Here is a 15,903-nt window from a genome sequence, read left to right on the forward strand (position 1 = left end):
CTCAATTCCTATAGCATTTGCCTTGTAACTCTCCTTCCCACTTTCTACTATATGTCTGTAGTGTTTTAGATTCCTGTTTCATTTGTTTTACTAGATTATAAATGCAGAAAGTGTGTCATGGGGATTTTTGTGCCTTCCCCTTACATTCATATAATATCCAGTACTGTTACTATTATTGCTGTTGTTACTATTGTTACTATTACTATTATTACTATTTACAGTAACAATAATATCTGACACTTGTTGAATGCACATTTCTTACCAAGCACTGTTCTAACAATTTCATAATTTTAATTCATGTAATCCTCCCAGCAATCCTATAAAATAGGTAATATTCTTTTGCTATTTATAGATAAAGAAACTGAAGCACAAGACATTAAGCAACTTGCCCAATATTATACAGCTAATAAACAGTAGAACCTGGGGAGCAGCCCAAGCAATGTGGCTTATAATAACTATTATACTCCAGTACAGTAGCCCTCTCCCCTTTATCTATGAGGATACATTCCAAGAATCCCAGTGGAAGACTGAAAATGTATATAGTACTCAACCCTACACATGCTATGTTTTTTCCTATACATACATACTCATGACAAAGTTAATTTATACATGAAGGAAGAGATTAACAACAGTAACTAATAACAGAGTAGAGCAATTATAACAATATATTATAATAAAAGTTATGTGAATGTGAGCTCTCAGAATATTTTATAGTACAGGTTTAATGTGTTTTCCATCTTAATCTTAACTAAGTATTTATCACACACTGTGGCTGTAACTTTTATTTTATTTTGCTCTGTTTAGGTGCGTCAGGTCTTAGTTGCAGCATGTGGGATCTTCGTTGCAGCTCAGGGACTCTAGTTGTGGGCTCAGCAGTTGCTAAGTGGGCTCTCCAACTGTGGCGAACAGGTTCTGGCTCAGTAACTGCGGCACGTGGGCTTAGTTGCTCTGCAGCATGTGAGATCTTAGTTCCCCAATCAGGGATCAAACACACGTTCCCTGCATTGCAAGGTGGATTCTTAATCACTGGACTGCCAGGGAAATCCCTGTGGCTGTAACTTTTGCAGTTTGAGTCAGCAAAACTAGCACACATTTCTCTTTTCTTCTTCACAGTTTCACAGAAGATTCGTTCTTACATACATCTTAGCAACTTCAGCAGACAAGTTTTTTCCCTCATTAAACAGAGAACTTTCACCATTTTAATTAAAGAAAATACCTTATGGCTTCCCTGTGCTGTATGCAAACTGCCAGCATCACTACTCTTGCATCTGTGGGCCATTTTTAAGTAATCTAATGGTGACATGAACACAAAAATAGTCGATCTGATCATCAAGATGCCACAAGTGACTAATGGGCAGGAGAGCAGAACAAAGAGATGAATCAAATCCCAGGTGGATGCAGCAGACAGCACAGGATTTTACCACACGACTCAGAGCAGCACGCAATCTAGAACCTATGAACTGTCTATTTCTGGAATTTTCCATTTAATGTTTTGAGGCCTCGGCTGACCATGTGAAACTGAAACCAAGGACAGCATTTATTAGGGACTCAAAATACCTTTCTTATTATCCTAACAAGATTGAGGAGACAATAAAAATAACTATGCCGGGTGTCATACTAAGTGCTTATATATGTTGTTTCATTTAAATCTCATAAAAGCTTTAGTGAGAAAGGGATTACAAGTACAACTGAATAGGTAAGAAACTGAGTTTCAGCTGTTCCAAGTTTGTATTTTCCCATCCTACATATTACCTCACCTCTCTGATAATAACAAAAATAAAGTATACAATATTGAGGATTATGATACCATGCAAGGAGATCAACTGATACAAATTACCCTGAATTTCTAACAATGAGCATTAACACATGCATTTGATTATATGTTCCACAATTATTCTAAGAAGGGGTGTTCTAATGAAATTAAGAAAGACATATGTATTTATGGTATCCTCTCTCTGCCCTCCAATTTTGATTGGCTGAAAAGAGAAAGTCTGAAACACATATTCAACTCACCTATTCCCTTTGGCAGAGAAGGCAATGGCACCCCACTCCAGTACTCTTGCCTGGAAAATCCCATGGACAGAAGAGCCTGGTAGGCTGCAGTCCATGGGGTCGCTAAGAGTCGGACATGACTGAGCGACTTCACTTTCACTTCTCACTTTCATGCATTGGAGAAGGAAATGGCAACCCACTCCAGTGTTCTTGCCTGGAGAATCCCAGGGACGGGGGAGCCTGGTGGACTGCCATCTATAGGGTCGCAGAGAGTTGGACACGACTGAAGCGACTTAGCAGCAGCAGCAGCATTCTCTTTGGACACAGATCAGAGAAACTTGAGTCCTACGGCCTACAAGGGGGAGGTTAAAAGGAAAGTGTTAGTCGCTCAGTTGTGTGCGACTCTTTGCGACCCCATGGACTGCAGTCCGCCAGGCTCCTCTGTCCCTGGGATTCTCCATACAAGAACACTGGAGTGGGCTGCCATTCCCTTCTGCCAGGGTCTTCCCCACCCAGGGATCGAAGCCGGGTCTCCTGCATTGCAGGCGGATTCCTTACCTGCTGAGCCACAAGGGAAGCGAACAAGAAGGCGCTGGAGAAGCACTAGCTGTGGGCAATATGTAGAGGATGTGGCCTCCACCTCTTGGATTCTCCCTCTCCCCAGACTCCTGAGTGAGAATTCCGAAAGGGGCAACCAATATGAAACACCATCCAAGGTCAGGAGGGCTGACAAGCTGGGGACAGGGATGGGGGAAGGGTAAATTCAGAAGGATGGGATCAGTACTGGGTAATTAGCACACTGCAGTTTCAAGAGTCTAGATGGCTAGAGTTTAAAATCCTGTGACAGACGTACAACCATATCTCTACCCAGCCCAGTCTGGCAAAGGCATGGAAGAAAACAGACTAACCCTGTTCTCGATGGGCAACCAAGAAGCCACCACCCATAAAATTTTAAATTCCTAATACTGCCTACCCATTGAGGCTGAGGCTGAATAGGAAGTTTTGAAGAACTATTTTTTTTAACCATTGGAAAATCTAAATGTACATCCCTTGTGGATTATCAAAACAAAAATACGGATTTCAAAATTTGAGGGTTTTGTTGTTTTCTGTTTTGTGTGTTTTAAATGGCAAGATATAATCCTCAAATGAAGAAAATCAACTGGTCTGCAGTTAGAAGAATGAAGTCAACAGCGACAGCAAAGCACAAATAGACAGGCAGAGAATCCCACTGTGGTTTGGGTTCCTGGCTCCATCTGCTTCTCTGCTCTCTGTGGTTTGGCACTTAAACCCTCCTTGAATTCTGTGAAGTCATAAATCTTCCTTTTTACCTACAACAGTGGTCAGCTGGATTTCTCTTCTAACAATCAAATTCATACACTATTCAAACACCAACCAGGCACCAAAAGAAAACAGGAATCTAAGTCTGAAAGTTCCTGAGGACTGGGTCTGGGAGGGGAAGGGAGGTGTAAGGGAGTGAGTCATGACAGTCTTTCAACATTCCACAGACCTTAAACCAGAAAAACTCACTCTCCTCCTTAGTCTGCTTCATTTGCTCCTAATTTATGCCTGCCAGCTCTCAACCACTCTCAACCTTTTCAAATGGAACTGCCAGCATCAGGCAAAGAGAAGTAAATGAGCATTAGTGGGGAACCTGATACAAGCCCCAATTTTTTAAGCTCTCAGGTGGCATCTTTAAAAATCTATGTAAATTGCATTGCGTATTTATGTGTGAAAGTCACTCAGTTGTGTCTTTGTGACCCCATGAACTATACAGGCCATGGAATTCTCCAGGTCAGAATACTTGGGTGGGTAGCCTCTCCCTTCTCCAGAGGATATTCTTAACCCAGGGATCGAACCCAGGTCTCCCACATTGCAGGCAGATTCTTTACCAGCTGAACCATAAAAGAAGCCCATAGAGATGTCATTTGATATAAAAGTAATAGCAAGAGATGGGTATTTCACAGGTAATATGAGTATTTCTCAAAAGTGGAAACAAATAAAGCCAATAAACATACACAGAGACCCAGCTTCATTATTGATCAGGGATACACAAATTAAGATACTCTTTTACATTCACTTGATTGTAAAAATCTTAAAGTATGATAACATCAAATGTTAGGATATTTGTTTCACAGGATTTCTCATATTCATACAAACACTTTGGAAAAAGTTTGGCATTTACTTTATAAAGTTGAACAATCACATACCCTCTAATCCAGCAATTCCTCTCATAGGTGTATGTGTGTGTGCATGTGTATGTATCAAAGAAGCTCTTACAAGTGATCAATAGAAGACAGTAGAAGAATGTTCCTAAAACTCCTGTTCACTACTCCAAAACACATAGGAAAAAGCCCAAATGCCCCTCAACGGAATGAGAACATAAAATGTGGTATACTCACAAGAAAGAATATTATATGAAGCAAAAGGGAATATTTTGCAGCATCAGGCAACAATACAGATGAATCTTAGCAATGCGATATGGGGGGTGTAAATAAATCCCAACAGATTATTCATAACATACCCTTTTTAAACAGTTTAAACAAAAAAGATAATAAAATATAAGTTTTAGAAATGTATACAGGTAGAAAACTATACCAAAATAAGAGCAAGGAAATGGTGAAAGAAGGATTTAGGATGGTGATTATCTTTGGTTAGGAAAGAAGGGATAGTATGAAATGAAATATTTCCTGCCATATCAGCTAGCAAGAAATGGCATCACCAAATGTGAATTTCTGAGCCCTGCCAACAAATGGCACCACTCTCTACCCAAGGAACTTAAGGATGTTCCAGTCATCAGCGATTACAGTCCTCCAGTGTGAGCTGGTGAGCCGTAAGGGACTTCAAGAGAGAAAAGAATACTTTTGTAAAATTGCAGGATGCTGGCCCCAGATAGCTGAAATGCATATGAAAGAAATGACTTTAATAATCCCAGACTCTTGCATCTTCTCATACATAGAAAGGTGCTAAATTCCTTGATAACCTGGTTTTCCTTACTTAACAATAATCTGTGATGGTCAGCCTGCCCGATCCCTTTGTTGCAAATTTGTATATTGCCTGACTCCCTCTCCTGCCTGCTCAGAGCAGTTTTTCAGGGCCTCTGAGATGCTGTCTCCTGGGCTAGGAGTCCTAAACATTCCCACCAAGTGAAATATTCTCTATTTTCAGGATGTGACGAATTTTTCAGTCAACCGTTTGAAAAAGGTAGATGAAAATTACCAGTAAATGCCAGTTTCAGGGCTGATAGTAGGTATATAGGAACATATTGCATGCAAAAAAAAAACTAATTTAGTCATTTATGGGCCAACTATGAAAGCATGTCATGTGCCAGGGATTATGAGTAATACACTTCCATGCAACTGGAAGCTAAAAAAGAAATGATGCTCCAGGAAAAGAATTATATTTATCTTGTGACTTTATATTCTCCCTGGAACCCTAAGGGGATACGAACAGCCCAGAACAAAAACTCTAGAGGGTAAAATTGTCCCGGGCTTGATTTTTTCTGTTTGGTGTCCAGCTCAGAGGAGGGAGCGTCACCACAGTGGTAGCAGCCCGGGCGCTGGGACCAGACTGACTTGGAGGAGATGAAACCTGGCTGCTTTCCTTACTGCTATACGACTAATCCCATTAGGGAATAAGATTGAACCTCTCAGTGCCTCAGCTTCCAAATGTGTCTAGGGGCCTGGCAATGCAAGTATAACACTGCAGAGGATTATTGTAAGGATTACATGAGTTAATCCACGTGATGTCCTGGAAGAGTGAGGTTGCTCTAGGTATACTAAGTAAAGTTTCCTCAACAAAGATTGGCTTTCAACATTATTTTATCTCTGACTTGACACCACGTGGAAAGCTTAAGAAATATTCTCCTAATGGATATGTTAGGGGAAGCACACTTACTGAAACTGCCTACCCTGGCCAGGCACCATAGTAACCATTTGCATGAGTTATTTTACAACAGGAAGTCCTAGGGAGAAACATGGAACTAATAAGCCACCACCAACCAGTTCAGGAAAGGTCAAAAGGAGACACCACATGTCAGACCACCTCCCAGAATCCTTCTCACGGGCATCCATCTTGGTGGACCAATGTGTGCACCACCAGGAAGGACTCTGAGTCAGAATGGTTGGCCAAAGACAACCCAGAAATTAATCCCATCACCATAAAACCTGAGACTGAGAGTCGCATGGCAGAGTAGTTCTCCTGGGTTCCCTTACCTTACTGCTCTCTGCACGGGTGCCCTTTCCCAGTAAGATCTCTTGCTTTGTCAGCATGTATGTCTCCTTGGACAATTTATTTCTGAGTGTTACACAACAGCTCTCTGGGACCCTGGGAGGGATCCCCCTTCCTGCAACAGATACATTTATACATAGAGCTGAGTAGCTTTGCTGTATATCTGAAACTATCACAACATTATTAGTCAGCTACACTCCATCATAAAATAAAAACTCAAAAAGAAAAAATATTCCGTAATACAAGAGTACTATTCTGGGAGGCTCTAAATCATACTAGAGAAGGAAATGGCAACCCACTCCAGTGTTCTTGCCTGGAGAATCCCAGGAATGGGAGAGCCTGGTGGGCTGCCATCTCTGGGGTCACAGAGAGTCAGACACAACTGAAACGACTTAGCAGCAGCATAGTAATACTAGCATAGTAATATAGTCATATAGCATATTAATACTAGCCTCAAGCTCTCAGTAGGATTTGCTGGAGTGCAGAAACTGAATCAATACGTTCCTTAAATACTCTGATTTCCAAGAAATGACTAGAAAGAAGTCTGAGATTCACAGGTGGTTTTTAATGGAATCTTTCTCTGAATCATTGGCATAAATAACCAAGTTTTCATGACATATTACTTATCTGATGACTTTAATTAACACAGACCCCTGTAACCATCTAAAAAGAAGTCCCACTATCTGTAGACTTAAAGTTTTTATAATTTATTAAAATAAAAACCATTTAAATCTTTATACAGGGCCTATTTATACTTTGACTATGAGCAATTCTAAGAAATGGGTTATCTAGTTTCTATAGCATTAATTGGTTAGAAGTCATAATCTAGAAAAATGTAGACTTTTAGATATGCTCCATAATACAGAAAAAAATCATGTGTGACAACTATGAGAAAGAAGTCCAAAAAAAAAATTAAGACAAAATATTAAGTCAAATGGCCTCTTAGCATATTATGACTACTCAGCAGAATAATTTTAATTATAATCATCATAATGATGATCCTGAATCATTAAGAAAAGGTACTATGTTGAATGCACTTTGTTTATTAAAAGGCAAGTAGTCTCATTTCTATTTTAAATATACCATGAAGACTTCTAAATGATGGATTTTTTCCTTGGTGAAATCTCCAGGATTAGTTGCAAATGGACTCACTAAGTAATTCAGTGGGTTGGCCTAACCTAGACAGTTGTTTGATACAAACCAATTAAATGGGGAAGAACTGTTGCCCAAAATTATGACAATAGAAATGAGTAATCCATTACATAAACAGTGCCACTTTGATTAGGTTTAAAAGTAAGTCTTAATATTTTTAAAAAAGTGTGTCAAAAGTTACCTGCAAAATTCACCTGCATGAAATACTTCATTTTCTCTGATGTTCCTCAGTAAATAATAATATAAGGAAGCTTTATAACTTTTTAATAAACTTACCAAAACTAATGTACACAAGCAGCTACCTTGAGAGGCAATTCGCTTCTTCCATAGCTGTAGCTCGTGAAAACTACTTTTTTGTTACAGTATGGTAATGTAATGAGTTAGGAAACAGGTACAGAAGAACATAGAGGAAGGGCACCCAACAGAGAGACAGCAAGGAGCCAAGGAAGAAGACTGCCTAACTTAGTGCTGTCTGCAAAGAGTCTTTAAGCAGCCATGAGGTCAGATAGGAAAGCATTCAAGGAGGGAGGTACGAGTATAAAGACATGGACTATGACATGTTGGCAGCAAGGCACTCAGAGGAATGCCAGTGTTGCTGGGCCACCACATGAGAGATGGACGTCCTGGGAAATAAGCCTGGAGAGGGAAGTGGACCAATGATAGACAGCCTTACAGTTCATGTCAAGAACTTTGAGTTCTCAAAAAAAGGAAAAATTTTGCATGATTCCATTTATAACAGGGATCTAGAATAGTCAAATTTATAGAGACAGAATGCAAAATAGTGGTTACCAAGGGCTGTGGGGAGAAAGGGATGTGGAGTTAGGGTATAACAGGTTTAGGGTTTCCATTTGGAATAATTAACAAGTTCTGGAAATGGAGAGTGGTGATGGATGCACAACATTGTGAATGTACGTAATGTCACTGAACTAGACACTTTAAATGGTTAAAATGGTAAACTTTACGTTATGTATATTTTATTATAATAAAAACCTCTAAAAATATAATAATTGTGTTCAGGTAAGAAGGCAAAGGAGGGAGGAAGGGAGAGGGGGAGGAAAGAAAAGGAGGGAACAGCGACCAGAAGCAGTACCAATAGACACAGCTTGAGCTCCATTCAGTAACCAATGGCGCTCAGCCTTGTTTTAACTGCAGAACCCTGTCTTCAAACATCTTGCACAAAAACCCAACTGTAAAACAGGCAAAGCCACAGACCGAGTAGGGGCCAAAGGCCAGCCCAGGACCCCGCCAGCTTCTACTTCCCATCTTGCCTCCATAATGGACCCAGAGGAAACTTCAGTGCCCCCCAAGAGCTTCCCCAAATTGCAAACCACTGTGCAGGTAATGGGAGGAAGCCAAAAATTTCACCCTCAACATGATGCAGTGAGATTTCTGAAATAGTACTGCAGAAGTTTAGTTTAGAATCAAATGATTCTACAGTCCATCGGGCCGCGAAGAGTCGGACACCACTTGGCAACTGAACAACAACAACATGAATCAAATGAAACTATCTCAACTTTGCCTCTCCCTGAGGCAGGAAACAGTTGGGTCACAATTAGGCATTTACAACTGGCCACTTGTTTACATTTCTTAGAGCAAGAAAAAGATGGGCTTCATGCCAGACACTTAAAGCCAGCCTCCTGTTTGCTAAGTAGGACATGTCGGACTGTTTGCAACCCCAAGGACTGTAGCCCACCAGGCTCCTCTGTCCATGAAATTCTCCAGGCAAGAATATTGGAGTAAGCCCTTCCCTTCTCCAGGGGATCTTCCTGATCCAGGGATCAAACCCAAGTCTCTTGCATCTCCTACAATGGCAGAAGGATTTTTTTTTTTCTCAATGATAAATAAATCTTTTTTTAAATAAATTTATTTATTCTAATTGGAGGTTAATTACTTTACAATATTGTATTGGTTTTGCCATACGGATGGGGAACACGTGTATACCTGTGGCAGAAGGATTCTCTACCACTGCGCTATGAGTGAGTGAAGTCGCTCAGTCATGTCCCACTCTTTGTGACCCCATGGACTCTAGCCTACCAGGCTCCTCTGTCCGTGGGATTTTCCAGGCAATAGTACTGGAGTGGATTGCCATTTCCTTCTCCAGGGGATCTTCCCCACCCAGGGATCGAACCCAGGTCTCCGGCATTGTAGACAGATGCTTTACCGTCTGAGCCACCATAGGGAAACCACAGCGCTACCCAGGTTCAATTCCTGGGCAGGGAATTAAGATTTGAGGCCCCTGCTCACAGCTGCCTCTGTGAGATCATCAACAGCAATCTGCCCTCAGGCAAATTACTTACCTGCTATCTAAGTGAAGTGAGGTCGCTCAGTCGTATTCGACTCTTGGCGATCCCATGGACCTGTAGCCTACCAGGCTCCTCCATCCATGGGATTTTCCAGGCAACAGTACTGGAGTGGGTTGCCATTTCCTTCTCCAGGCGATCTTTCCGACCCAGGGATTGAACCTGGGTGTCCCACATTGTAGGCAGACGCTTTACCATCTGAGCCACCAGGGAAGTCCAACCTGCTATCAAAGGGACTAAAAAAACTTTTTATAAGGACTGATGAAATGTTAGTTAGAAACCTATCCCTTCTCCAGCGGATCTTCCCGACCCAAGAATCGAACCAGGGTCTCCTGCATTGCTGACGGATTCTTTATCAACTGAGCTATTAGGGAAGCCTGAAGGATAACTTATTGGGGGAAAAATTCTCATTTGATGGCAGTTATTGGTACCCTTCAGTGTTATTTGGCATTACTCTGGTTCCTCTGTAATGAGATGATTTAGGGTAGATGAAGGCATGAATGGAAGCTGTGACAAAAGTGCAAGTAATGATAAAGGTCTAAACGTAAGTAGTGACCATAGGGATTGGAGGGGGAGGTGGACTCCATATACTTTCTGGAAGCGCTGTCAAGAAGAGAAATAAGCACTGGCAGCCATCTCATATTCCTCCAAATGAACCTAAAGAAAGGAGCAGAGATAAGCAGGAATAACCTAGAACTGTTCTGGGGGGGTGGGAAGGAGAGGAATATACCCTTGGGCAGAGAACGGCCAGAGGCCACGTGGAAGGCTTTTAAAGTCCACCCTTACCTCCTCCCTACACTGCATTACTGCCCATCCCTCTAACAACTTCCTGCAGTGCTGAAAAGTTAAAAAGGTTCAGGCTTTCTAGCCTGGAGCCATTCCTTCACCCAGCTCCCTCCAGCTCCTAAGGTAATGAGCTACTTCACCTCTTGAAGTCTAGCAGAAGAGATGAGTTTTAACACTGAGAGTTTAAAATACTAAATATAAGGAGTACTGGATATTGGGTAAAATGCATTTTTCTGATTGCTGGGTTAAACAAAGAGAAACTGCACATCAGAATTTATGTTTGGACAGTTGCCAGAGGTAGGACTGAAAATCTGAACGAACAAAAGAGCTTTGCCAAAAGCTCCAGCCCAAGACCCTCAGAATAAAGACCAATAAAGGGAAGATTATAGGGAGTATGGTAGAGTGAAAAGGAAGTCTCAAGAACTCTAGTCATCCCTTATTCATTTATTCATTTGTGGGATTGTGGGGGGCGGGGGAGAAAAAGATCTGAATTCCTGCTATTAAGGACTTTGTCCATCAGGAATGTAAGATGCATACAAATAGCTATCACACAGGGAAGAAATTAAAAATCAATAAAGGAGGCACACAAAAAAAGTGTGTTTAGAGAGAGAAGACATCTCATGTCTAGGAAGCTATGAGATATTCCTGGTATTAATAAAATAGAATAGATTTTGGAAAATATTAGAGCATTAGGGAAAAAAAATATTGCTCATCTTTCTTATGTCTTGCTAAACTAATCTGCTGTATCGTCTGTCTAGTCTCAGGATTGCTATTATCTCCTAAAGCAACACCACACCTTCCTATTCCCCAAGAACTGGGGGCTGATGATGAATGAAACAAACCCATGAATAGTACCATGAACCAAGCTGTGTGCCCCTCCTGTGTAGTCAGCCACTTATCTCCACAATATCACAACAAAATAGGTACTGTTATTATCCCCATTCTACAAGTGAGAAAACTGGGGCCCAGAGAAGTTAAATGACTCATCCACAATCAGTCAGCTGGTAAGTGGCACAAACAGAATTTGAGTCTGTACTCTTAGACATTACTCTAAGACATGTACTCTTAGATACTGCCTCCCAGCTGAGAACTTCTGTCTAAATTATCAGGCATACTGCACACTGCTGGATAATACAAGGTGATTTTTGGCCACCTTTCCCCTTTAAACATATACAGCTGTTTAAAACTATTCTTATTTACATGATAAAAATATATACACCATTATTGATCTAGTTTTGAAAATGGTATGACTTTTCAAGACATAGTTTTCACAACCTTTTATGAAAAATTTGATTTGTTGATCTGAAAAAGAAAAAAAAAAAGCCTGTGTCATAATGAGCCAGTGGCCAGGAGCACTTCAGGTCAGCTGAGACTGAGGTGGACAGGCGTCATTCCTCACAGGTCATTGCATGGCCTTGCGAAGTTGCTTTAGCTTTTTCTGTTTCTCCATCGGCAAAGTAGGGATAACAACAGTGCCATCTCATAAAGTGGTAAGGATTAAATAATATTATCCATAAAAATTCCTAAGCACAGTACTTGACTGTGAATGCTCCATGAATGCTGGCTTTCATTATTTAGATCCTGAGTTATCTCTATTTTCCAAGTCGTCCACCGACCACAAAAATGCTTTCCCCGACCCAGAGTCTCTCCCAATCCCTTAAACACACTTCTGTTTCCCACAGAGCATGGTGACAACAGAAGCAGCTTCTCTGAGGACCCTGGACCCAAAGGTGGCTGCGTCGCCTCTCATCTCAGCCCAGGGAAGGAGCTGGCTCTCGACTACCTCCAGGCGGCACCAGAAAACTCAACCCTGATTTTTCACTTGGGTGAACTCAACTGTTAGTGGACTGGGCTCCGCAGCAGTGGAATGTGGACATAGGCTCCAGGGAGAGGAGCTCACCCACCTACAAAGCCCGAGGGTGGGGACCCCTCTTTCACAGCATCCCCGGGGGGCTCCGTCCCCTGCAGGCTGGGAGGCCACCGGGGACAGACCTAACGATGCCCAAAGAATTAATTTCCCATCAAATCCTCTGAAACACATCCCCACGATTTCTAAGAGGGAGCCCGGGGAGGGACACCAAGCGCTTCATAAAGCCAGTAAGGAGTAAAACCCCTGCGGCACATGTTGAGCCGCCTGAACCAGCTCCCCCAACGCACGCGGCCGCCGAGCCCGAGCCGGGGTGCTCCCTGCGGCGCCCGCAGCCCAGCCGGCCGCGGAGCACTGCCCTCCACTCACCAGGTGAAGAGTTTGCCCTTGATCCAGAACAGCAGGCTGGCCGAGCCCGGCGCGTGCGGCTGCCGGCCGCTAGGTCCCGCCGGCGAGGCGGCCTCCATCGGAGCCCCGCGGTCTTCGGCGCCCGGAACCCCTAGAAGTGCCGGGTCCCGGAAGACGGGAGGCGGCGCTTGTGCGGCCGGTGGGGGCTCGGCACGGGCAGTGGGTCTGCGCTGTCGCTCTCGCCGGCGTCGCTCTCTCACCTCTGCTGGGCGGACTCGTTCTGCGGCAAATCATTAACTGTCAAGGCCCTGGGGCCAGACGATCCATCAGCAGATGACAGTCTGGCACCTCCGAGAGAGAGCAAGGAGCAGCAGGAGAAAGGGCGCTTTTTTTTTTTTTTTTTCCCGCCTTGGCAGTGGAGCTTAACTGCTGGGCGACACCCAGTATACATTTCAAGTTCTTAAGGTCCTTTATTTAAAATCAGCAAATGAGGTGAATCGAGATTATGCCAGTGTACTAACCTAAGAAGCAGTAATTTAGCTACTGCCGCCAAAAGCTTGACTCTCTATGTACCAATCACAAACAGAAATAGGGAGTCAGAACCATAGAGAAGGAAAGAGTGGCTTTCTTTCTTTGCCAGGCAAACGGAGAATCCAGAAGGCAAGTTTCTAGAACAATGCCCCCGGCCCTGGTGAATAGGTAAAGGTTATATAGTCTGGCAGGGGGATGTGATAAGGCTCAAGGCAGTAAAACTCTTGCTTTCTTCCGCAAAGTTTTAAAAGGGTGGGGTTACTGACAAGATGGTGTGTGTAGAGTCCAAGTTTACCCTTGGAGTACAAAATGAAAGGGCACAGGTTAACAAAGTTTTGCCAAGAGAACTGGTCATAGCAAACACCCTCTTCCAACAACAGGAAACAACTGTACATATGCTCATCACCAGGTGGTCAATACCAAAATCAGATTGATTATATCTTTGCAGCTGAACATGGAGAAACTCCATACAGGCAGCAAAAACAAGACTAGGGGCTGACTGTGGCTCAGATCATGAACCGCTTATTGCAAAATTCAGACTTAAAATGAAGAAAGTAGGGAAAACCACTAGGTCATTCAGGTATGATCTAAATCAAATTCCTTACCATTCTACGGTGGAAGTGACAAAAAGATTCAAGGGGCTAGATGTGATAGACAATCAGTTCAGGTGCTCAGCTGTGTGCTAGTCTGTGCGAGCCCATGGACTGCAGCGCACCAGGCTTCCATGTCCAGCTCCTGGAGCTCGCTAAAACTCAGGTCCATTGAGATGGTGATGCCATCCAACCATCTCATCCATCCCCTGTTGACCCCTTCTCCTCCCACCTTCAATCTTTCCCAGCATCAGCGTCTTTTCCAATGAGTCACTTCTTCACATCAGGTGACCAAAGTATTGGACTTTCAGTTTCAACATCAGTCCTTCCAATGAATAGTCAGGACTGATCTCCTTTAGGATGGACTGGTTGGCTCTCCTTGCAGTCCAAGGGACTCTCGAGAGTCTTCTCCAACACCACAGTTCAAAAGCATCAATTATGCATTGCTCAGCTTTCTTTATAGTCCAACTCTCACATCCATACATGACTACTGGAAAAACCATAGCTTTGACTAGACAGAACTTTATTGCAAAGTAATATCTCTGCGTTTTAATATGCTGTCCAGGTAGATCACGGTTTTTCTTCCAAGGAGCAAGCATCTTTTAATTTCATGGCTGCAGTCACCATCTACAGTGATTTTGGATACCAAGAAAATAAAGCCTTTCATTATTTCCGTTGTTTCCCCATCCATTTGCCACAAAGTGATGAGACCAGATGCCATGATCTTAGTTTTCTGAATGTTGAGTTTTAAGCCAACTTTCACTCTCCTCTTTAAATTTCATCAAGAGGTTCTTTAGTTCTTCTTGGATTTCTGCCATAAGGGTGGTGTCATCTGAATATCTGAGGTTATTGATATTTCTCCCAGCAATCTTGATTCCACCTTGTGCTTCATCCAGCCCAGCATGTTGCATTATCTACTCTGCATATAAGTTAAATAAGCCAGGTGACAATCAGTCTTGATGTACTCCTTTCCCGATTTGAAACCGGTGTATTGTTCCATTTCAGGTCTGTTGCTTCTTGACCTGCATACAGATTTCTCAGTAGGCAGGTCAGGTGGTCTGGTATTCCCATCTCTTGAAGAATTTTTCACTTTGTTCTGATCCAGAGTCAAAGTCTTTGGCATAGTCAATAAAGCAGAAGCAGATGTTTTTCTGGAACTCTCTTGCTTTTTCTACGATCCAACAGATGTTGGCAATTTGATCTCTAGTTCCTCTACCTTTTCTAAATCCAACTTGAACATCTGGAAGTTCACGGTTCATGTACTGTTGAAGCCTGACTTGGAGAATTTTGAGCATTACCTTACTAGCGTGTGAGATGAGTGCAATTGTGTGACAGTTTGAACATTCTTTGGCATTGCCTTTCTTTGGGATTGGAATGAAAACTGACCTTTTCCAGTCCTGTGGCCACTGCTGAGTTTTCCAAATTTGCTGCCATATTGAGTGCAACACTTTCACAGCATCGTCTTTCAGGATTTGAAACAGCTCAACTGGAATTCCATCACCTCCACTAGCTTTGCTCATAGCGATGCTTCCTAAAGCCCATTTGACTTCGCACTCCAGGACACATGGCTCTAGGTGAGTGATCACACCATCGTGATTATCTGGGTCGTGAAGATCTTTTTTGTATAGCTCTTCTATGTATTCTTGCCACTGCTTAATATTTTCTGCTTCTGTTAGGTCCATACCATTTCTGTCTTTTATCAAGCCCATCTTTGCATGAAATGTTCCCTTGGTATCTCTAATTTTCTTGAAGAGAATTCTAGTTTCCCTTTCTATTGTTTTCCTCTATTTCTTTGCACTGATTATAGAGGAAGGCTTTCCTATCTCTCCTTGCTATTCTTTGAAACTCTGCATTCAAATGGGTATATCTTTCCTTTTCTCCTTTGCCTTTAGCTTCTCTTCTTCTCTCAGCTATTTGTAAGGCCTCCTCAGACAACCATTTTGCCTTTTTGCATTTCTTTTTCTTGGGGACAGTCTTGATCACTGCCTCTTGCACAGTGTCACAAACCTCAGTCCATAGTTCTTCAGGCACGCTGTCTATCAGATCTAATTCCTTGAATCTATTTCTCACTTCCTCTGTATAATCGTAAGGGATTTGATTTAGGTCATAC

The 15,903-nt window shown here is 42.5% G+C and overlaps 1 protein-coding gene across 1 annotated transcript in view; it reads right to left on the reverse strand.

Annotated features, from left to right (window-relative positions):
* SLC35F2 (solute carrier family 35 member F2) overlaps positions 1–12,802 on the reverse strand; it is a 65,226-nt gene extending 52,424 nt beyond the window's left edge. Inside the window, exon 1 of the mRNA XM_052653198.1 lies at positions 12,694–12,802. Within this exon, the coding sequence (XP_052509158.1) occupies positions 12,694–12,791 (98 nt within the window). The 5' untranslated portion in view covers positions 12,792–12,802. The remainder of the gene's footprint in view (positions 1–12,693) is intronic.
* Positions 12,803–15,903: the final 3,101 nt, after the last annotated feature.

The sequence above is a fragment of the Budorcas taxicolor genome, chromosome 15, assembly GCF_023091745.1.
Source record: "Budorcas taxicolor isolate Tak-1 chromosome 15, Takin1.1, whole genome shotgun sequence".
NCBI classification, from domain to species: Eukaryota; Metazoa; Chordata; class Mammalia; order Artiodactyla; family Bovidae; genus Budorcas; species Budorcas taxicolor.